Source organism: Passer montanus, unplaced genomic scaffold (assembly GCF_014805655.1).
Source record: "Passer montanus isolate IOZ18808 unplaced genomic scaffold, ASM1480565v1 scaffold19, whole genome shotgun sequence".
NCBI classification, from domain to species: domain Eukaryota; kingdom Metazoa; phylum Chordata; class Aves; order Passeriformes; family Passeridae; genus Passer; species Passer montanus.
The window spans coordinates 8,766,982-8,789,001 of record NW_024366480.1 but is presented as its reverse complement, the minus strand read 5'-3'; the positions used below and the strand labels follow the sequence as shown (position 1 = coordinate 8,789,001).

At 40.0% G+C, this 22,020-nt stretch overlaps 3 protein-coding genes across 3 annotated transcripts in view; 1 reads left to right on the top strand and 2 right to left on the bottom strand.

The window, feature by feature from the left end:
- Positions 1–14,567, bottom strand: CEP76 (centrosomal protein 76). The gene is made up of 12 exons (XM_039705954.1): positions 14,358–14,567; positions 12,932–13,087; positions 12,528–12,609; positions 11,937–12,161; positions 11,252–11,437; positions 9,336–9,433; positions 8,102–8,230; positions 5,596–5,787; positions 3,455–3,621; positions 2,246–2,579; positions 799–1,016; positions 1–353 (listed from the first exon to the last, which is right to left on the bottom strand). The coding sequence occupies exons 1-12, from the start codon at positions 14,418–14,420 to the stop codon at positions 215–217; spliced, it is 1,989 nt and encodes a 662-aa protein (XP_039561888.1). The 5' UTR covers positions 14,421–14,567; the 3' UTR covers positions 1–214.
- Positions 14,528–21,675, top strand: PSMG2 (proteasome assembly chaperone 2). The gene is made up of 7 exons (XM_039705960.1): positions 14,528–14,660; positions 16,251–16,422; positions 17,190–17,248; positions 18,079–18,197; positions 19,493–19,666; positions 20,845–20,965; positions 21,322–21,675. Exons 1-7 carry the CDS (start codon positions 14,592–14,594, stop codon positions 21,412–21,414), a joined length of 807 nt encoding a protein of 268 aa, XP_039561894.1. The 5' UTR covers positions 14,528–14,591; the 3' UTR covers positions 21,415–21,675.
- Positions 18,827–22,020, bottom strand: part of PTPN2 (protein tyrosine phosphatase non-receptor type 2) — a 36,363-nt gene continuing 33,169 nt past the window's right edge. Inside the window, exon 10 of the mRNA XM_039705956.1 lies at positions 18,827–19,561. Coding sequence (XP_039561890.1) covers positions 19,513–19,561 — 49 coding nt within the window. The 3' untranslated portion in view covers positions 18,827–19,512. The remainder of the gene's footprint in view (positions 19,562–22,020) is intronic.

Sequence of the window (22,020 nt, the reverse complement as noted above, 5' to 3'; positions counted from 1 at the left end):
TATAAATATAAAAAGTAACTTTTATTAAAAAGCATAAATTCTCTTTATAAATACAATCATTACTGTGTACACAATCCCCTTCAATACACACACTGTGGTGTTCAAAATCAGTAGCATTTATATAAAATACTATATTTGTTTTTAATGGAATCATTTTACACCCACATACATTATTTTGCACGGCTGAAAAGGTACGAACAGTTTGGGATTTCTTTCAAAGGACAGAGCGGTATTTACAGGCAAACATGATCCAAACAGCACACGCAGATTCAGGGTATGCAAACACTCGTACACGAACTGCAAGTCGCACTTGGTCTCCCCTACAACAGATTACTTCTTCACAAAAAGGAGACCTATATGACAAAAAGAAGCACAAGAATAACAGACAATGCTAAGATAGTGTTAAATCTTTTAATTACATAGTGCAATTTTTTTAAAGTGTGACTAGCATTTAAGTAAAAATTAGTATCATGAGTCTGTCATTACAAATAATAATATTGTTCTATAGTACAAGGGCTGTTGCCTTGGAGGAAAATGACACCACCACTGATCATTTTTAACAAGTACAGAGAAATTAAATAACTCCTCATTTTTCAATTTAATTCAGTCGTCTATCACCACTGAATCACCAATGTACCTCATGGTCCATTACACACACCACACCACTCTTCCTCCAGCTCTAACCTAAGGAAATTAATTTTCTTTAACATTTATAATTTTAAAAAATGAGTTGCAATTAGCAATTAAGGATTATTATTTAGTTTTAACATATACCTATATCTTTACACTTAAACTTACCGAAGACACGTGGCAAATGCTCTCCTGGCATTTCTGTGCACAAAATGGATGGGAAACCCTTTGAAGGTGTGGCCATCGGGTACCGCTCTCCTTACGGCATCCTGAAACTCTTCATTTCCTGCAGAAACACCCGTTGTGCGTTCGAGCTCGTAGGCTGCTAATGCTTGTGACAACAGATAGGACAGCTGGTCATCCCACACAGTTGAAAGGCCAAGATCCTGGGAGGCAAGTCATAGAACGATGACAACTGTGCAGAAGTACATCAGGATACACCTGAACTCGCCTACTGTATGGATTCAGATAAATCCAAGAATCTTTATATCAGCAGTTAATGGCAGTGATTGAAGCAGTGAGATTTGTGTATTGACTCACACACCAGCTGGGAGAAGCAAACAGCACCACCAGAAGCAAGTGACACCACAAGTATCAAACATTTATCAAGGAATGAAGTTAAACTATTAGACTAAAACATAAGGCCAGCAGAGTTGAAACCAGATGTTTCCGCTACAGTATTTCTGCATGAAATGTAAGAAGATATATATAAATACACAGAAAAAAATATGGAAAAGATCAACTAAAATTCACCTGACATTTTTTCAAATGTCTCATGGAAAACCCTTTCTGAAAAAATTATGCACAACAGCTCCCCAAAACACAAAGGCACCTTCTTTCTACCATCCATCTTCCCACCACATATCTGCACCTTCCTCCCAGCATCCCAAATGCAAAGAAGTAGAAAAATCTTCTATGTATGTATTTAACACTGTATGAGACTCATACTCCGAGAATTACTTTGCCACCCTAAAGGCTGAGCATGATGTGGAGAGATAAAACAGAAACAATCAAAAAACCTCATTAAAAACAGACATAAGCTAACAAGGACTTAAAATATCATTGCCTTCATGTCCAGCATAGGAAGTATAATTTCTGGCACATTCTGCCTTGTAAAAATCCTGGTAAAGGGGGAAACTAACTTCTAAAAATATCTCCGATTTTGTAAAGCAGTCAGAATAAGATCATGAAAGCTGAAAGCCTGATTTTATCTAGGAACCAGAAACATTTGTGCTGGATTGGCAAAGCCCACTAACAACCAGATTTCATCTTCCTGGTGCTTTTAGAGACCCCTCATGGGTGGTCTGCAGGTGCCAGTAAGCTGAAGACAACAGACCTAGCATGAGGGGCAAAGGCAGTGTGGGGGGAAGAGCCCACACACGAGTCTAAGGATCACCACTCCAAATAACTGTAAGTATGATGTCTAAACCAGCTCATTACAGTCTTCCCAAACATTTTTTTCAGTTGTTTCACTTTTCCCATATCACATTTCTACAAAAGCTGATGGAAAACACATTGCAAAGACACATGAACTAACAGATGGCTATCCAAAACAAGTACACAATTAACACACAAACCTCTATTACCATGACAGATCACTGCCAATCTTTCTCACCTTTCTGTGTTCAGAGACCAGTATCCTCAGCTGCACCTCCATCTCGTTGCTTGTTACAGCAGCATCTATTGTAGAAGCACACAGAGGAGGAAAAGGAGGAACTGAAGATGTTGCTCCAGGAGCACATACAGATTTTATTGCTTCTCCACTCATGGGTTTCCATTTGGATTCATCATGCAGGTCAAACACACACACCTCCACAGCATCAGAGGGCTGACAATTTCCAAAGAACTTTTCATGGTTGAAGATACAACCTATTGTGCGATATGGATACAGTGGCTTGGGTTGCTCAGCTAGGGGAGGGTCATCAGGGTTGATAGGTCTGTGGATGTACCTAGCCAAAAAGATTCAATTTCTTATTAATACAACTTCTTTCAAGGCAAGGTAAAAATATTTAGATGGGACAGATATAGCCATTTTTCCTTTAAAAATACAAGCCAAGTTTGTCATTAACTTCCCCCCCCCCAAATGGCATTAATTTGTTTACAGAAATGTAATTGCATATGCTTTGGAGGCATAATATACAATCAAATAATACATAATTTTTAGTATTTAAATCTAGAAAAATAAGCTGTTTAATCAAGCAGTTAAATTTTGCAACTATAAGAACATGCTCATACAGTTTCCCTGTTATTCATCACATTTAGAAAAATACACCTGCAAATGCTAATCCCAGTATACACAAACAATGGCAAAAGAGAATTGCTTGTTTTGAACATCAGAAAGAACATGTTCCAGAAGCTTTAGTACACCAAACAACTACATGTGCCCTTCTCAAATGACTCAAGCCAAGAGAAAATCTCAGAGAACTCAGAGAGATTTCTTCAGGGGAAAAAAAAGTAATGCAATACTGATTTCACTGATGAAATCAAGCAAAAAATACGGGTTCCTAAACAATCATGTTAGATTTAATCTCCTTTACAAATGATGGCAGCAGTAACATCGATGGCAATCAGCTGCCACAAGACACAAAACAGTTACCACACAGTATTAAAGACACTGATATATTACAAACTGATGAAATACTTCCCCTCACACTGAATCAGTTATTTTCCAAGCAAAAGCAGTAGACAGAAACAAATTCAAAGACAAATATCACTTGGATTATATGACAGGATATGAAGATTTAAAAAAAAACCTGAAGAGCAGAAATATCCCACACAAACCTCAAGATACACTGTTCCGTTTTCTTATATTCTTTTTACTCACCTATGTCCTGTTAAGCTCTCCCAAAAAGTAATTGTTCCATCAGATCCACAAGTCATTACCCAAGTATGGGGGACTCCTTTTGCTTTTGTTCCAACACACACAAAGGCTTCCAATCCAAACCCAAGAAGAAGACTGCATAGAAGATTAGCATGATCTTCACAGTCACCCTAGACAGTAAATATTAATAAATAGTACTACTAATAATAAAACCTTAAAGAAAGAAAATAGTGCTATTTATCAAACCACCATTTAACAAGTTATGTTACTCTCCTATTTATCTAAAGCATGTATCAAAAGTCAGGATTTTACCATTTAAACTAGACAAGTTTTAGTTTTCTGTAATAGAATACAGTTAAAAATGCATGTTCTAGTTATAGACTGTTGACATGGTTTGTTCAAGTATGGTGCCTGATTAACATTGGGAAACATTTCTTATTCTTATAGAGATACCTTCAAGAAACTCAAAACCAGGATATATTGCCCATGACAACAAAAACAATGTTCTAATTAAATGTAAAAGTATATATAAGGTAAACACCTGAGGCAAGACTAGAAATTACACAGTATTTTCACATAGTCAGGAATTTTTTCACTTAATAAAATGCAATTCTACCGGTATTTCACTTTCTTGAATGTGCTGTCAATCTTAGAAACTAGACAAAGATAAAACAAGGTTCCCCACAGATCTAACTGTAAAACAGCTGGGAATCATGTGCAGCTGTTTTTTTCCTTCAGTCAGAAAAACATTTATCTCATAAACACATTACTACCACTGATAATTCACGAAAACAATTTCCAAATGCAATGTCTAATATCCTTTGTCTCTTGAGTTCTTTACAAATGTTAGCTGTAAAGTAAGAACAAAAATTGCTCAAACAATGAAAGCTTCATAACACAGAGTACAGCATTCAGAAGCAGAACAGTAAGGCTTTTTAGTCAAATAACTATTCAGAATGTTGAAAATGTAAAATTCAGAGTTCTTGGATGTATCAAAACAACACAATCTTGCCCTACCACAGCATAAGAGAGAAATATGCAGAAAGATAGTTTTAAACAAGTTTGTAGTGAACCTGTGTAATTTTAGTAATACTATACCACTTTTCACAAGAAAAATAATGATCCAGCTGGTGTCTCAGGGGCTAAATTCAGTTATTTTCCATACAGATTCCCACTTCTGCCTTAAAGGAACACCTTTGTCTGTGCCTCCAAAGCCAGTGGTCCTCCAGGTCCCTACTGCCATCTCCATCTGAAAGCCAGTGGGCAGCCAGAGCTGCCTTTATACAGCACTTTATACAGCACCTATGCATCATCTGATATTCAGAGACAGCTGCCAATGCCTGTTCTACGTGGTCTTGGAGGCAGATCTAAAATCTGGGATACAGCTCCTGCTGCCCTGAGCACATCTTTTAAATGCAAACACACCAGTGACATTATTTTTGAAGGCAGAAGTATCTCCATGGCAATGAAAAGTACTGACCACTCCAAAGAGGTATCAGAAGCGATCACTGTTACTTCTGCTCATATAACAGAAGAGCTATAAATCAGAACCAGTTACAATTTGTTTTGCTTATTACAGTCATGATATGAATGACTGTAATAGACCACCAAGAACAAAGCTGAAACTTCTAGTGAAAATTCCTATCTTGCAGAAATGGAACATAAAAACTGGCAACATATTTCAGCCCATCTATTAAAAAAAACCAAACCTCACAAACCCAAAACAAAAACAAAACAAAACCCAACAAAAAAACTCCCACCAAATCAGCAAAAGAGACAAGAGCCTAAAGAGACTTTTTCTGCTCTTCCTGGATTAGTCCAGAATTTTAACTAGCATCCGGCACAGTAGCAGGGATTCACTGGATGACAATAAGTGTTCTCAGAAATGCAACAGAAGAGAAGCAATTTCAGTGTCAAAGACATGCATTGGCAAATGGACCCCAAGTACAGTAGTAAAGGAAGTCTGCTCCAAATCCTTCTTGTCTACTATTTAGCACCTGTTCCTCTTTAAAAACACCTCAAGCACGACTGCAACAGAACCTCCCAAGTCTGATTTTATGCAATTCCAGCCTGTTTCAATTCCTGCCCTTGGTCGGAGCAGGCCACCTACCCCGGAGTGCCACACTCGGGGCACCGTCACGCACCTTGCTGGCGCACAGGAAGGCGAGCAGGGTGCACCACTGCTCGTGCTTGCCGCCGCCGCCGCCGATGAGCGCGGCCCGCTCGTGGCCCAGGACGCTGACGAAGCGCGCTGCCTGCCGCGGCGTGTCCAGCAGCCGCCCGGCCCGCAGGGCTCTCACGTAGCAGCACACCGGCCGGTTCACGCCGTTCTCATCCTGGACACGTCAAACGCGCTTGGTTATTGGCCCGCCGCGCAAAACGCTAATCTGAGCTTACTTTTTGCCTCTGGGATGTGTCCTCCCTGGAATAAGGATCACTCAGAAACAGTGCCACACGGAAATACCCCCAGAATTAGGACACAAGACCATTAAGACCACTGATTTAGAGACATCACAGGTTTCAGTCTGGCTCTGTCACTCACAGGGCACTCTGGATTAAATGTCTGAACACCAGGAACAGCACAGGCTGCAATTAATTTTCTCAAACGGGTGAGGAACTGTTTATGCTCTACCTGCTATCAATTTCCACATTATCATAAAGTATAAAAACAAGCCAGAGCAAATCTCACATAGCCAGTTCCATAATGACTGCAAAAATCCCTCCCTCAAAAACACTAAACATTCAGCAATTGATTCTAGAGTTTAAAAGGTGTTTATTTCCTCCTAAATTTGAATACTCTACCTCTTTGCATAACAACAAGCAATAAAAATTGCTCAAAATGAAGTAACTAGATCTACTAAGCAACTAGATCTAGTAACTAGATCTAAACTAAGCAATAATACTAAGAATTTCTAAGTTCTTGTAAAAATTAAAAAATAAGATGACTCTTAAAAATCTGTTTTATTACATGCTGCAGGCAAATACTATGATTATCATCTATTAAAACTATTCCAAGAAGCACAGAGGTCTTCTGTTCCTCACTGGGCTAAATTGGTACTTTTATGCTCATATATATTTTAAAAGGGATCAAAGCCTTTTGAATCTCTGCAGCTTCAGGAGATTATATATTTTTACTGTAGTCACAGATTGTCCCCGTTAAGGTTCTGTCATGCTTTCCCAGCAAGCTGGTGGAAAAAAAGCAGCATTTATTTGAGGCTGACTGGAATCCTGTTGAAAACTATTTCACAGCTCAAAAGCAATTTAAAAAAACCCCACAGGCAGGATTTATTTTTAAATTTTGTCTCATATATATAATGCCTGTTTCTGCATTACTCATCTGAAACTTGCTGGTAACTAAATTATCAAACAAATCTAATAAACTCATTTCTGTCCCCAGAAAGTTTTACTAAGATTTGCTATGCCCAATGGGAAACTCAAGATAAGCTCTAGCAGGGGCCTAGTTCCTATCCTATTTAATTACAGACGTGTTTCTCTTTATACTCTGCCCTGAAACCCTTAAGCCTTTGTATTTGGTCTATTTGGAAGGGAGCTTGTTTTCTTCACAGCAGCCCTCAGGGTACTGTGTTTTAGGTTTGTGACCCGAATGTGCTGTGAACACAGCAGTGTTTTAGCTGCTGCTGATCACGGCCACCTCTGCTTCTCATTCTGCCACCACACAGGTGTAGGCTCAGGGTGGACAAAAAGCTGGAAGGGGACACAGCCAGGACAGCTGACCTGATCTGACCAAAGAGATATTCTATGCCATACAGTGGCATGCTCAGCAATAAAAACAGTGAGGGTGGGGAACAAATTTTTGCTAAACTTGCCCCTGAAACTGTCTGCTCTGGGAGAGATGAGTGACTGTCCTTCCTTCCTTCCTGCCTGCATTCGTTTTATTCTTGCCCCCATCCAACTGATGAGGAGTGGGAGAATGACAGGGTGGGAGCTCAGCTGCTGGCTGGGATTTGGAAGTTCAAACCATTCCTGTGCACTCAGGGCACAGCCAGAAGGGACGCTGTTGCCTCACCAAAGAGGAGGCACAGATTGCTTCAGGGCACTGCTCTGAGATAAAAAGTTACTATGGTAGGAAAATTGCTGCTATGCAGAGTAAATCCATAGCATGAAAAATGCAAGGATCACAGCATTCCTTTTACTGAGGAATAACTAACAAAGTAATTTATCAGACTCAAGTAATTTTGACTGTAGTTTTGTGTGACATAAACCAGAGAGATTGCATTGCAGACGACACAAGAGTTCAAATATTTTCAGGATCTGTTCTACTACATCTAGGAAGTCAATTTTCTGTAGCTGTTTTATCTGGTACAAAACTTATCTGAAATAGTTCGTACAGATCACCTAGTCTCTGCCATTTTTGAGTCTTCAAGGACGAGACTGAGCAGGCTTTTTCACTTGGTACATCAGAGGTAGTCAGAGCAACCCTTCTGTCTGCATCGTTCTCTTAAGCTTCAATAGACAAACAGAAGTTCAGTCCTTACAAATTTAATTTTTTTGCACAATACACCACATTTACCCCTGACCTGAACATAACCACGTGATAAATTTATACAGATTCCACATACACATAAAGTTCAAAATAAAACAAAAAGCTAACTCAAAGAAAGGACTGGTCTTTTTGTAAAATTTACGAACCTGTGCAAAGATCTTTACCAGCCTTGTGTTGTGGGTAGGCCGGATCTGCAGGTATTCTCTCCACCATTGCTTAGCATACACAAGAAATAAACGTTCTTTTTCTGCTGTCTTCTGACGTTCCAAAGTGAACTGCAGGTAGGAAAAACAAAACCAATCCTACACATACTAATTCCAAACAGGAGAAAAAAGCCCATGAATGATGCCTTAAGTTTCAGCTTTCATATTTTCCGGATTCTGTACTGCATTAGTATATAACTCTGAACTCATATAAAGTGTTAGCAAGTTCCCTTCACAGCTTAGTTAAGACAAAACAATCTTTTTCCAGCTTGAGAACCAAGGACACTGTTGCAGCTTCAGGCCCAAAAAGTACAAACAGCAGTGAATTGAGGAAAGCAATCCGAGAGGATGGGACTTCATAACCTGAAGTTGTAATTGGACAATTAACCCGAACACGTAAAAGGACCAGAACTTATAAAAGTGTGAAAACTCGTGATCCAGTGTCCATCTTGGGTGTAGCCATGGCCAGGCTCTTGCACTGCCCAAGGTGCAACCTTTGAAGGCCTTTTTAATAAATACCTACTTTATTCCTTTAACACTGTCTAGCCTTTGTTCTCGGTAGCCTGTCAGGGCATCATACACAGTAAGCAGATTAACACCACATCCTGGCATATGTAAAATAAAGCTTAACATTTTAAGTGTGTCATGAGAATCCATGGTATTTCTAAATGGAAATCCAACTAGGAAAAACTTCAAGCTGTATTTCTTGTTTGTAGGTTCATATATTAGGCTTGACTGTTCATTTTAAGTAATGCATTTCTGCACAGAAGGATTGCTTGGATTTCAATGTGCAGAAAAATATCTGCATGCACCTTCAGGCCAACATTTACTGGCTTCCCAAGAAGAATAGCTAACTTGAAATTACTGTTTCACATGGGAACGAGCAAGAAAACATATATGCTACCTGAAGAAAATTAGATATATCACATCTTTCTTTTTTCTTCAGAGGTACAAGTAATTAGAAGATACAAGTAATTAGAAAAACCTATGACAGTAATATTTTGAGTAATGTTCAGTATAGACAAAGTAGTTGAAAAAAGGTAATTACATTTGAATTTAACAGAAAAAAAAGAAGCATTAAACATTCAAAAACCCCAGTCCTCAACATCTACAATTCTACACTGAGCTTCCGCCCCACCCACAAAAGAATAAGTTAGCCCTCCCCAAAATTACTTACTTGAGTACTAGTTATTTCTGAAGAAAGTGTCTTATTAAGCTGCGGATACATTTCCAGTCTGATGTTTAAAACACCAACAGAAACCTTTGATTCTGTACCTTTGAAACAAAATAAATTTTCATCAATTCTCTCATATTCAATTTGCTTACATTATTTCAGCCATGCAGGGGCAAACCATTAAAATATATATGTTAGTCTTACATAATCACAAAAAGTAACTAAACTTCTTTCAACATAGGCAAAGTGGGAATCTTTATTTAAATTTCAAAGTCAAATGAACCTGTAAGAAAGCACAATATACAAAAAAAAGCACTGGTGTCTACATCCAAACAATTACCCAAGGCCCTATTTGCAGCCAGTACTTGGACATGAGATGAATTCTGGAATGGTATTCTAGAAAAGTCTAGAATAGGCATCTAAAATCTTGTCAGAGAATCACACACTAAATGTGCCTATTTATTCTGATTTCACAAATAGCTCAAATTTAAATAGGTGGAAATAAGTGAAGTTCATCTTCCCCCAGGACACAGCTCATTAATGAAGGACTCTGGCTGTCATACAAAGAGATTCATTAACTTAAAAAACTCCCCAAAACAACAAACAAATGAACAGCAACCCCCCCTAATGCTGAAAATTTTAAATTACATAACAACAATAAGCATTACAAAACAGATTACAGATGGGTCCATAAGCAATACAAGCAATGGAAACCTCACATAGTAGTTTATCTATTTATCTGAGATGCCAGCAACCTTTGATGCTCTTGATTCATTTTGTACAATGATGGGATTTTGAAGAGGAGAAAAAGCACTGGATTTATTGGACTAATACTTTACTACTTGGAAAAAAGCTAATGAGAATTAAATTTTACTTGCTCCATAACCCATCCAAGAATTAAACCCAACTAATTTGTTATGCATTTCCAATTCATTATAGAAAATTAAAATCAGAGTGGCCTGGGTTGGATGTGATCTTAGAGCTCATCTGTTTCCAATCCCCCTGCCATGGGCAGGGACACCTTCCACAAAATCATGTTGCTCAGAGTTCCATCCAGCCTAGCCTTGAACTCAGGATGTGGCATTCACAGCTTCTCTGGGCAACCTGTTGCAGTACCTCACCACCCTGCCAGGAAAGAATTTCTTCCTAAGATCTAATCTACACTTACTCTCATTCTGCTTGTTCACAGCTTCTCTGGGCAACCTGTTCCAGAGCCTCACCACCCTCCTAGGAAATAATTTCTTCCTAAAATCTAATCTACATTTACTCTCATTCTGTTTCAATCCATCCCCCCTTGTCCTGTCATTACCTGCTCTTGTAAAAAGTCTTGTGGGAAGTCGTGAGAGACCTAGTCTTTATTCACTAAATCATATCCTAAAAACTTGGGTTGGAAATCCTAAGAAGAGGACAGGGGACAATGACACACAAAAATACACACGTGTACCAACTGCTAAGCACCTAAACCAAGCCATTCAGAAAACACACTTCCAGCCACTGGGATAAATGGGAGCAGAGCAGAGATCCCTTTCCCCAGCAACTGTTAGTTTGCTATGAAAGGCACACAGGCTGGATTTTACTCCCCAGTGTGCTGACCAGATATATTCCTGGAGATGAACTACTGGATTTTTGCTTGGTTGGTTTGAGTCTGATAACGTAACCAGATTTTACAGACAATCAATAGTGGGAATTCCCAGACACAAGAACCATTCTTACATGGCATCTGGAATACTCATTTTTATCAGCTTGGTAACAGAAAAATCTGACCATTAAGTCTTCTAGGCATTTTCTAAGGATACTTTACAGTTACTTCTGAATTGAAGAAAAAAATTAACTAGGTCAAAAATACTGCTTTAAGCTTGTAAGAAAGCTCAGTAGCCAATATTTTAAGTCCTCATAATATGCTTATTTTTCATCCTTACCTACACCCAGGAGTTCCACAGCAACATTTGTTACTCCGTTCTCTGCAGCCAAGACAGACCTCCACTCCAAGAAATAGGATGCTACCAGTGTGGTCTCACCAAATGTGTCTGTTTTGATCAGAACCAGATGCACTGGGTCACATATAGATAACATAGTGGTTGCATCCACCATCTTGCTTCCATCACCTGCCATTATTAAACCAAAATAAGACAGAATATATACTGTCATCCCAAGTTCTCCACAGAATTTTAAAACTGTATGCAACAAAATGCAATGTCTGTAGTAAGTATAAAGAGGGATTTTGAATCCAGAAGTGTAAGCAATGGTCCTATCTCTAAAACCATACTCATTTTAGGACAGAGCTACAGAGAGACTACAGAGAACATAAAATTATTTTTGTAGTTGAGTACTGCAATGTAACTAGTTCAGATATACAAACAATTAAAATGTAATTAACATTTAAGAATTTATAAAGCTGGTCAACTTCTAGTTACTTTAGAGTGAAAAATAAGGAAAAGAGCAAGAGCAGAGGAAGATCTACAACACAACAGAGTAATCAGTTTCCTCAGGAAAACATGACAAAAAACAGGAAAGAAATCCATGAAGTAATATCAAACATATTTCACAATAACTCTTAGGGAAACATCCCAACAGCATCAGTTGTAAACCCATAATATCCCTTACCTAGGCTATCCTTGTGTATTTCAAGTAGAAAACCATCCTGAAAATCTGGCTCACAGGCACAGGGTACAGGTTTGGAACGGAAGCGCTGGTTTCGAAAATGTAAACACAGAGTGAAGGTAGAACAGATCTGGCCAGGCAGAGGCTCTGGTTCCTGAAGATGTTCCAGAAAAGCTTTTCCACCCAAAACCTGAAGGTAAAGATACCTCCGTGTTGGGTCAATGTTAGCTGTAAAGCGTAGCAATAAAAATGAAGAGACTACAAACAGATCTTAGAAAGCTTAATTTGTTAAATATCAGCTAACTAACAGGAGACTAACAAAAAAAGAAACTTCCTTGAAACGTGCTTAGGAGAAAGTGATTTTAAAATATACGGAAGTTATCTTAGTGTAAAGTAAATGAAATAACAATAAATCATATTTAATGCAACACTGATTGCTGCTGCTTACACGAGTTTACTCCCTGTGGATAAGCAGAGGAAATATCCACCTTTATGCCAGTTCATACTGGTTTACTAACGCAGAGTGCAAAAATCATAGACTTCAAATTTGTTCCAAAACTATGATCCAAACATTTAAATAAAAAAGAAACATACTTTTTTTCAAAACTGGTGGTTCTCTGTCAACAAAATGTGTTGATGGTTTTAGAGTTGAAGTCCTCTCCGTTTCATTCACATCCTGGAATTACAATTAAGACTTTTTAAGGACTCAAGGAACGCAACAGTGTTCTTACCGCAGCCTTCTAACAATTTAAGGACCCTCCATTTCATCTGAACGTCATTCCTTAGGTATGCTTCCTTTTAAAACTGAACAAATATTTTCAGTGCAGTATTATCACCCAACCAACTTCAGCATATGCATTAATATTCTCTGCTCCTATGTCTTAAATCAGTAAGGTCTTTACAAACCTCCAGAAGCAGCACAGTTTCACTTTGTCAAAACACCCACATCAGTAAGAGGAATAAGGAGAAATACTTCCCCCTCTTAAAAAGCTACTTACAGTTACAAATTTAAGTTCCTTCATAACATCATCAATGATTCCCCGCTGTCTCAGGGCTCTTATCAGATCTTCTGTGGACAGCTGCTGATGCTCAGATGCCAGCTCTTCTCGTATAGTCTCAGCAAGAACTTCTCGTATCCTCCCATGGACATCCATCTGAAAGAAAATTCATTATGTGTTACAAACACCAGCCCTGTTGTACGGCAGCAGGTACAACTTACCAATTGAGTCTGTAAGGCTAAGGGGGTTTTCCTAGGATCACAGAAATAACTATATCAAAATACTGATCCTTGCAGGACTAATCAAATGAGCCACTATTTTACAAAAGCAGCTGTCCCAGTAAAAAAAAAATATAAGAATACAAAACCTAGGCATTTTCAGTACTCTTTGACAGCAACTCATCTTGAACCTCCCTCCTTACAAAAAGGTCTGCAAATCCACAAAATGGTTGCTGTTCTGACTTCCCGTCTCCCTCAAAATTCAAGCTTAATATAATATTTCCTTATTTTTTATGGGGAAAAAATATGCTTTTATATAGGTAAGGCACAAAAGTAGTAGATCTCCCCTGCAAGCTTTCCCTATGCTCAAAGGGAAGTCTGAGAATGTCTGCTCATCAGCTGAGCTGTGAAAGCAGATGGATTTATAGAGCTGGAAGGATGTTAAGGACACAGCCACAGGGACCTGAAACAGAATCACAGAATGGCCTTGCTGGAAAACACCTTAAAGAGCATCTCATTCCAAAACCCCGGCCATGGGCAGGGACACCTTCCACTGGATCTGGTCACTCAGAACCCCACCCAGCGTGGCCTTGAACACTTCCAGGGATGGGGCATCCACAACTTCTCTGGGCAACCTGTTCCTGTCCTTCAGCACCCATCACAGTGGAAAATTCTTTCTAACATCTAATCTAAACCTGCTGTCTTTCAATTTGAATCCATATCACCTTGTCCTGTCACTAGACAATCTGGTAAAAAGTCTGTCTCCTTTCTTGCAGGCTCCCTGCAGGTACTGGAAGGCTGCTAGAGTCTCTATTGAGCCTTCTCTTCTCCAGGCCGCACAACCCCAGTTCTCTCAGCCTTTCCTCGGAGCTGCCTCCCTCCGATCATCTTGCTGGCCTCCTCTGGACCCGCTCCAAGAACCCCGTTCTCCTGTGTGACAGGCTGGAATATCCACCACTGCACTAACAAGCGATATAGGAGTCACAGCCTCCTTACTTATTTCCCGACCAGTTCAAGACCCTCGCTCAAACAGCAGCACGAAAGCGACAAGCGGCGCCTGGAAACCACCTGCAGCCACCCAAGTTGGGAAAACAAAGCGGGGCGCCTCAGCGGGCGCGCTCCGCCACCGCCTCAGCCGGGGGACACCGGCACGGGGGCCGGCACAGCTCCCTGAGGGCCAGGGGAAGTCTCTCCGGCGCCGGTCCCACCTTGAGCAGCTGCTGGTGGATGATCTGCTTCAGCTCCGAGGCTTTCTCCGGCGGCAGCGACATGGCGGAGCCGCCCGCGAACGCGCCCCAACCGCCGCGCGGGCAGCGCCGCCACCGCCCCCTGGCGGCGGCGCGAGGGTGCGGCGTCCGCGCCCTGCTTCCTTCCTTCCCTCCCTCCTTCTTCCCTTCCTTCCTTTCTTCACTGCCTGCTTCCCGCCTCCCTTCCCGGCCGGCATGTTCATTCCGTGCGACCGCGGCGGGGGCTCCGCCGCCCCCGACTTTAAAGGCTTCACTCTGCTCATGGTGAGTCACGCTCCTGCCTCCCCTTCTCCCCGCTCTCGGTGGGTTTGAGGGGTCGCTGCTCCCGGTCCCTGCGCTGAGGGCTCCGCTCCGCTCCTGTGGGACGGGACACGGCGGGTTCTGGTGTCGCTCCCTGCCCTGCCCGAGGGTTGTCCCTGGGAACTTGGCCGCGGGATGAGCGGAGAAGGCGCAGGGCAGGCGGTGTGTGTGGAATCTGTGGGGTGTTCTGCCAGGGGAAAGAGGCTTTGGGGGGCTCTGTGTGCAGCAGAGCTCAGCGGGTCTTCTCCGTTTCTGTCAACTTCTCCCTCCTCAGAACCCCGGGTTTGCCCCGTCAAGATGATCCGTGTCGACCTGCAACAGCTGTATTTTATTTTAGAGCAACAGCTATATGCAATTTCGGAGCTATAGCTAGATGCTGTTGCTCTAAAAATTAACGTGCCCTATGTGCTTTTCCTGCATTTGCAGCACCCGTGGGTTGTTACTGCAATAAAAGCTTGGGATTTTTTTTTCATTTAGACGGGATATATAAATGCCTCCAATGTTAAAAAAATTAAAATTCTGCTACATTTAAATCTCGGATTAGGATTGTTTTAGGAGGTGTTTTTATCGCCTTCACACATGGCGTGACATCAGTGTCAGGTCATGTGCCCGCGGTGACGATGCCATTGTGGGACGAGAGCGCCAGCGCAGGCTGCGGAGGGGCAAACGCCGTCCTTTCTCCCCTTGCTGGGTTACCTGCAGGAGCCCATCGCTTCCCGGGCAGGGCTGCAGAGCCCGGCATGACTGTGCAGGCTGTGCAGGAAGGCATTCCCTGTCAGCTGACACGCAGCAGCAGGAAACACATCACTGGCGAGCTCCGCGCCTGGCGCTGCCGGGGAGCGCGCTGCCAGCCGGGGCTGCGGACCGGCCTCCCTCGCCTTCTGTCACCCTCGAATCCGCTGTCTTTCCCCCGTGGGCAGCAGCAAAAGCAATTCTTAGATTTTATTATAAATCAGAAGAAAGCAGCCGAAGGTTTTACGGTTGTCTTCCTGTAATAGTTTCTTTGCAAGGACACAGACTCTTGGCTTTCTCTTTCCGTGCCATCATATTAGCTCAGTATGTTAGGTCAGTATCTGCTTCAATTGATGATAACCCGCAGCAATTCCTATGAAATTAATTTAAGGGCACGCCTGTAATTTTTTTTTCTTAAAAAAATGAAAAACAACCTACTCTTTTCTATGAGTCAGTCTGAGATTTGGAGGCTTAATATGTAATACCAGAGCTGCCTTTGGGCATCATGTCAGCTTTGCCAGTCTCACATCAGTTGCTTGAGTGGCTTTTACCTACTCTCAATCCAAAAATGTGGAAAAAGAGGTGAGTTTCCAAGCTGTTCTTTCAATTTATAATGAGACAGGATTATTCACAGGATGTTTTTTGTCAGAGACCAAATCCTGTATTTACCAATTCTTCTGGTAGGAAATAGTCACCTTTGCCAGAGGATGAGCAGCCACTTTTAGAAATCATGTTTGACCAGATTTTAAGCTTTCACTATTTGAAGAGCACCTTATGCCATCCATGAAGCACAGTGTAATTTGGTTCATTCTGTTACTTCAGCCAGCAGTGTCCGTGGGGAATGTCGGTCAGCTGGCAGTAGATCTGGTGATTTCCACACTTGACATGACTAAAGTTGGTTACTTCTACACCGATTGCCTGGTGCCAATGGTTGGAAATAACCCATATGCAACAGCAGAGGAAAACTCAGTGGAGCTGAGTATAAATGCTGAAGGTGGGTATGAATGCTGAAAGTATTTGCAAGGGGCATAAGATGCAAGAACATCACATTCACTTTTTTGTTGTTAAATTTTGCTGATGTGCTTAGGGTAAGGGCAGTAATAACAGCTGCAGAAACCTACAGATAGGAATTTACACTTCACAAAGGAAACTGTTCCTGTTGTTATTCTGGAAAACCAATTTGACATTTGGAACCAGTAAGAAAAGTTGAATTTGAGCCATATTGTAGTGCAGCAAAAACTCTGTGTGGTGTTAATCTAAAGCAATATCAAGTGTGCATATACTTAAAAAATTATTGGAATAAAAGTTGAATTTCTGATTTAGAAGGATACTTATCCACTCTTCTTCTTTCTTATATACCTCTGCCTTTTTCCCTATGTAATATTTCTCCTATTCCCCTGACAAATTCTTAATTTCTTTGCCTACAGTGATTATTGTATCTTTTTTTTTTACCCTCTTAAACCACAGAAATCTCAGAATAATATGGCAATCTTTGCAAAGATGCCTACATTATCTGAATCATTACAGAAGGCAAATCCTCACATATGTTTCATAATTCAGTCCTTGAATTTAGTACAACTGAAAGTATAATGCACAGAAATACGTGTTCTTAACACGTGGATGTCATCTGGCTTTCCCATATGAATTGATAGCTGAAAAGTTTACTATCCTGAAGTTTGTAAATGGGGTAGTTCTTGATACATTTAAACCCAGATCTCTTTCTCAGTTTCTGCTTAATAAGACAATGATTTCTTCTTGTAGTGTACTCCTTACCTTCAAGGAAACTTGTAGTTCTGCAGATTAGATCACCTTTTATAAAGGTATGTCTGTTCATTGATTGTTCTTACTTCACTCCTTGGTTTGAATAGTTCTGCTGGCAAATACAAAGTGGCCTGGCACTGAAGTATTTTTCTACTTCATGCTGGAACACCTTCCACAGTTGGTCAAGTTTTACTGATTTCTGCATTCATTGAGGCATTTTGTATCATCACTTTCTGCATTTTGTTTTTCCAATCCCCACAACAGCTGCCTGTGTTGGTAGATTTTAGTGTAAATATCTCCTTAGTTATTAAGAGTCATGAAAATACAAAATGGTCTGGGTTTTGTCTATTTTTTACTTTACATTTATTATTTTTCTGTGTTCTTTGTAGTAGCTTTATTTTTGTGTGTCATGCCGATTTAATTATTTCATAGTGTTCTAGATTCATTTTAACAGTGCTCATTTGGTAAAAATGAGGAATTTAGTATTGCTCATTAACTGGGCAGTGGCTATAACTTAAAATAAGCAGAATGCCATTACAGAAAAAAAATTTGTGGTGCAGTATCTTAGCAGTTAAATGTGTGGAAAAATTCTGTGTGATCCTGCCATCCCATCTTCCTCTAAAGCTTTTTCCTTTGGTGTTAATGGCACACAAAACAGGTGGTACTATTGTTGTTGACATGGTCTTAATGATAATTCTTGTAATTCTACATGTAGTTTTGCTTAAGTAAACAACCAGGGCAGTTCTCTGCTTTCTAATAATATACCTGGGGCTGAAGACTAAGTGGATATGAGGAATAATTTACATACTGCTAAACATTATATATAACACCTAGTATTTTTAGGGAAACATTAAATGTTTCACTTTTTTGTCTGTGTCTTTGCATGAAGAACAAGTACAGGCCATTCTGTGAAACCCTGCTTTCTTGGGTGAAGAGCAGCAAGTGTGCCAGGGTTGTCCTTCTGTCCAGCAGCCACGCGTACCAGCGCGACGATGAGCAGCTTCTGGGGTATGCTTGTGTCCTTAAAAGACCTAACTGATGTTTCTGGGGTTTTTTGACTGACATATTTCCCTGTACTTCTATGTCCTGAGTACTTTTGGCAGATGCTTTTGCTTACATGTGTGCATTGGTCATAAAATGCTTAGTATATTGTTAAAACATGACATATTGCAGGATAAGTCACTGAATTTTCTGGGTTACTGCTGTTGAAAGCACTGAACAAATGAAAAGCTGGAAGCAAATTGCACTTAGCCTGCATTGCCTCAGTTTTAACTTCCTGTGGCTGCAGGCAATGTCAGGGATTAACTGCTGACATACAGGTCACAGGTTAGATTTTTAATAGTTGATAGCAGTATTGGTTTGTTTCTGACCTCTTTGTTATCATTCTAGATTTGAAAGGTTTTCTTTGACACAGTAAGTTGTCCTTTTTTTTTTTTTTTCTAATAGGAAGTTATCAGTTATTATTTGTTGGGAGGCAACTGCAGGGATGCAATTGCAGTAATTTTGTACTAGATATTACCCATCCAAAAGACAGGCATTTCTTGATGATTGAAGGCATCATAATTGGTGATTTAATGAGAAACAAAATTAATATTTCTGCAGTTGTTATCCTCAGGCTCTAAAAATATATAGGGACTCAAAGGACCTTTAGATCTGTGCACATCCCAGATATAGTGGTAGATCCATACAGTTGCAGGATGGCCAGCTAACATGGAATGAAATAAGAGGGACTGATGGTTATTTGATGAGGTCTAAGTCATAAGTTGTGATTTAAACCCTCTCAGCTCCCTCAGCACCACAGAACAACTCCCTTATAGCAGATTTACTGAAGAGTGAGGGTAGTGCATTGAGAAAATATTTTCAACTTAACTGAAGTCTGAATGTATTGGTAGTGTGAGTTTACTAAAAATACTGTACCATGGTGAAGTCCAAGTTTACCTGAACATATTTTGAATTAATCACCTCCTATCTGAAGGAAGAAAAAAACACATTTTATTTGTATATTATTTTAACAACCATAAGCAGTTTCCCTATTTAGGTGCTTATGTATTTGGCACTTGCCAGTTAACTGAGCTCCTGAAAGGGTACCTAAACTCTGTTTGTGGCATAAAGTTGAATACTTTGTACAGTTTTGAGGCCACAGACTTACTTTCTAACTTTGGTTTGAAGAGGGAGAGAATGTCAGAGCAGTTCTTCCCTGCAGGTATGAGGTCCTCAGTGCTGGCACCTTCTGTCTGCCAGGAGTGGTAACTGGGGCAGTGTCCTTCCTTGGCAGCCTGAATGCATCCTTGACTTGTTTCTAGGACACCTCTGCGCTACCTGCTCACACCTGATCTGGAGAAAGCAGTTGGAGGCCGCATGAAGGAGCTAAACTGGAAAGAAATGGAAAAAGTAGCAGCTTATCCTGGAATAAATAGTACAGACAAAGTTCTGCATATACCTGGAGGTGGCATCACAAAACTATTGTTTACTGAGAGGTGAGTTGCCTAAAGATAAGCACAGAAAGATATCAGAAGTCTTGTTTTTAGTACTTGGGTAAAATTATCTTATAAATACCTACATTATAGGAAAAGAAAAGTCCTTCTGTTTATAGAACAGGGCTTTATAGGAATAGTATTTCTTTCAGGTCAGGCCCATAATTAGGAGGAAGAAAAGCAGGGAGTCCTGGACATAAAGTTGGAATAAGATAAAAATACAAGGGAATAGGCTAAAGGAAAATAATAAAGTCTTTACAGTTATGATCACAATCAATCTGGCATCTGATATTATCCAAACTACAAATTGTAAATAGTAGAATTCCTGTATCTGTGCTACTTTAACCAAAAATGTTTCCTGAGGCAGATGGTTCCAACGTCAGTTATACAAAACACCCAAAACCAATTCTGAGCGCTATGAATGAGTCAAGATTTCAGGGGCCAGCAAAAAAATTAGATTAGTGGGGATTTTGTTAAAAGGTGTGTGCATCAGAAGTTGTGCTGAAAGCTGAGTTTTTTAATTTTAGAAACTAATACTCATTATAGCACAACTGTGTCATTCTGCAAAAGATGCTTATTGTCTGGTGGAAAATTTAGTTTTATTTTTTAATTATTACTTTTGACACCTGACCACACTGTTGCATTCAACAGCAGCAGAGTTACTAATGCCATGCTTACATTTATACTGACTTCAGAATAGACAATTGGAAAAGAAAAATACTGCCAGGACTTGAGGTAAAATAATTTTAAATAACCATCTTAATATCTAAATTAAAAAATGAGAATATTCTGAGTGAAGCAGTGATATGCAGCCTGCAAAACTGCTGGTTTAAAATACGCAGAAGGATAAGGAATGATTGTATCAAAGGATGTGTACAGGCACCTCACCAGCACAAAAGGCAAACTAAGTGTGTAAAAGGCCTGAATATTCTTGCAAGATGCAGGATTCTTGTCTTGCAAAGTAAAGAACAAATTCAAGACTAAGCAAAAAAGCATAAAGTGTGAAAATGTTATCTAGGAAATCTGGAGGGAAAAAAATAAAATATATATATCCATGCATTTTTCCTTTTTTGTTTTGGCTTTTCACAAGATACACACATATTGTTGCTGCTCTTAATACATAAATATAATTATTGTGGATCTAAAAACTAAATATAAATGCATGCTCATTTTTGTTGCAGCTGTTCAGAGGGAATCCAAATGGCAGTTCTTCTGAAATTTTGCTCAGAAGGAGACAACATCCCTGATGCATTTGTTCTTGTTAACTATCTTAATGAATGGCTCCAGTTAATTAAAAGTGAAGTAAGTACTATTTGATCTAAAGTTCTTGCTGTCATATTTTATATCCATTATTTTCATTTTTCTTCAGTCCAGATGGGTTCATTTTGGCTCTTGGTCATCAAGAATATGCCAAATAAAATATATATTTGTATTAAAATCTCACTGGGCGTTTTCCCACCTGTAATAACAAATCTGAACACCAGTTCTTTTGTTTGACAGGTTTGGGCAGAAATTGTGTAAAGGTTTGATTCAGTTCTCTCTTCCAGTGCCCTTCTCTAAAACCCACTGTGACACTAACATTTGTACTGCTGCCCATTATTTTAATATCCAGTTACATCATTACTACTTAAAACTTAATTATTCTGGGTTTGTTGCAGAGCAACAATTCCACAGATCCTTCTTCACAGTGGAAGATACCAAGTTCTTGGCGCCTACTTTTTGGCAATGGTCTCCCACCTGCCCTCTTCTGATCAGCTCTGAACTCGCTGTGAGTCACGTGTGTGGTCGCAGATGTCCCTTGAGGTGGTGATTACGCAGTAATTGCCAAGGAGCAGCAGCTTGCTTTGGTGTCTACATAAATGCTTTATTTAAGAAAAATTCCTTTTCTGTATGTAGGTTGCTAAAGAAATTAAGGTAACTTTCACAAACTCACCAAAGAAATATGTTTTGTACAGTTGTTTATTGAGTAACTTTGGTTGGAAGTTTTTTCTAATAAAATATTTTTTAAGAAACTTTTTTCCTTGGTTAAATGTTGCTGCCATGGACAAGCTTAAGGTGCTCCTTTTTAATGCAGCTGAGAACTGAGAGTGATGCGAACTTTTTTCCTTGGTTAAATGTTGCTGCCATGGACAAGCTTAAGGTGCTCGCTCCTTTTTAAAGCGGCTGAGAACTGAGAGTGATGCATAGGCATGGATTTTCTTGGAGGATAAAACTCTCCACTTCCATGTCAACTGTGGATCTTAACTTTTTTTTCAAGACTTCCTGGTGAGGTGAGTGAAGGTCAGAAGTGATCTGGTTTTGCCTTCTTTTCCCAGTGATGTAGTAGCTTCAGCTGGGGAGACTGCAGTGTAACAGCC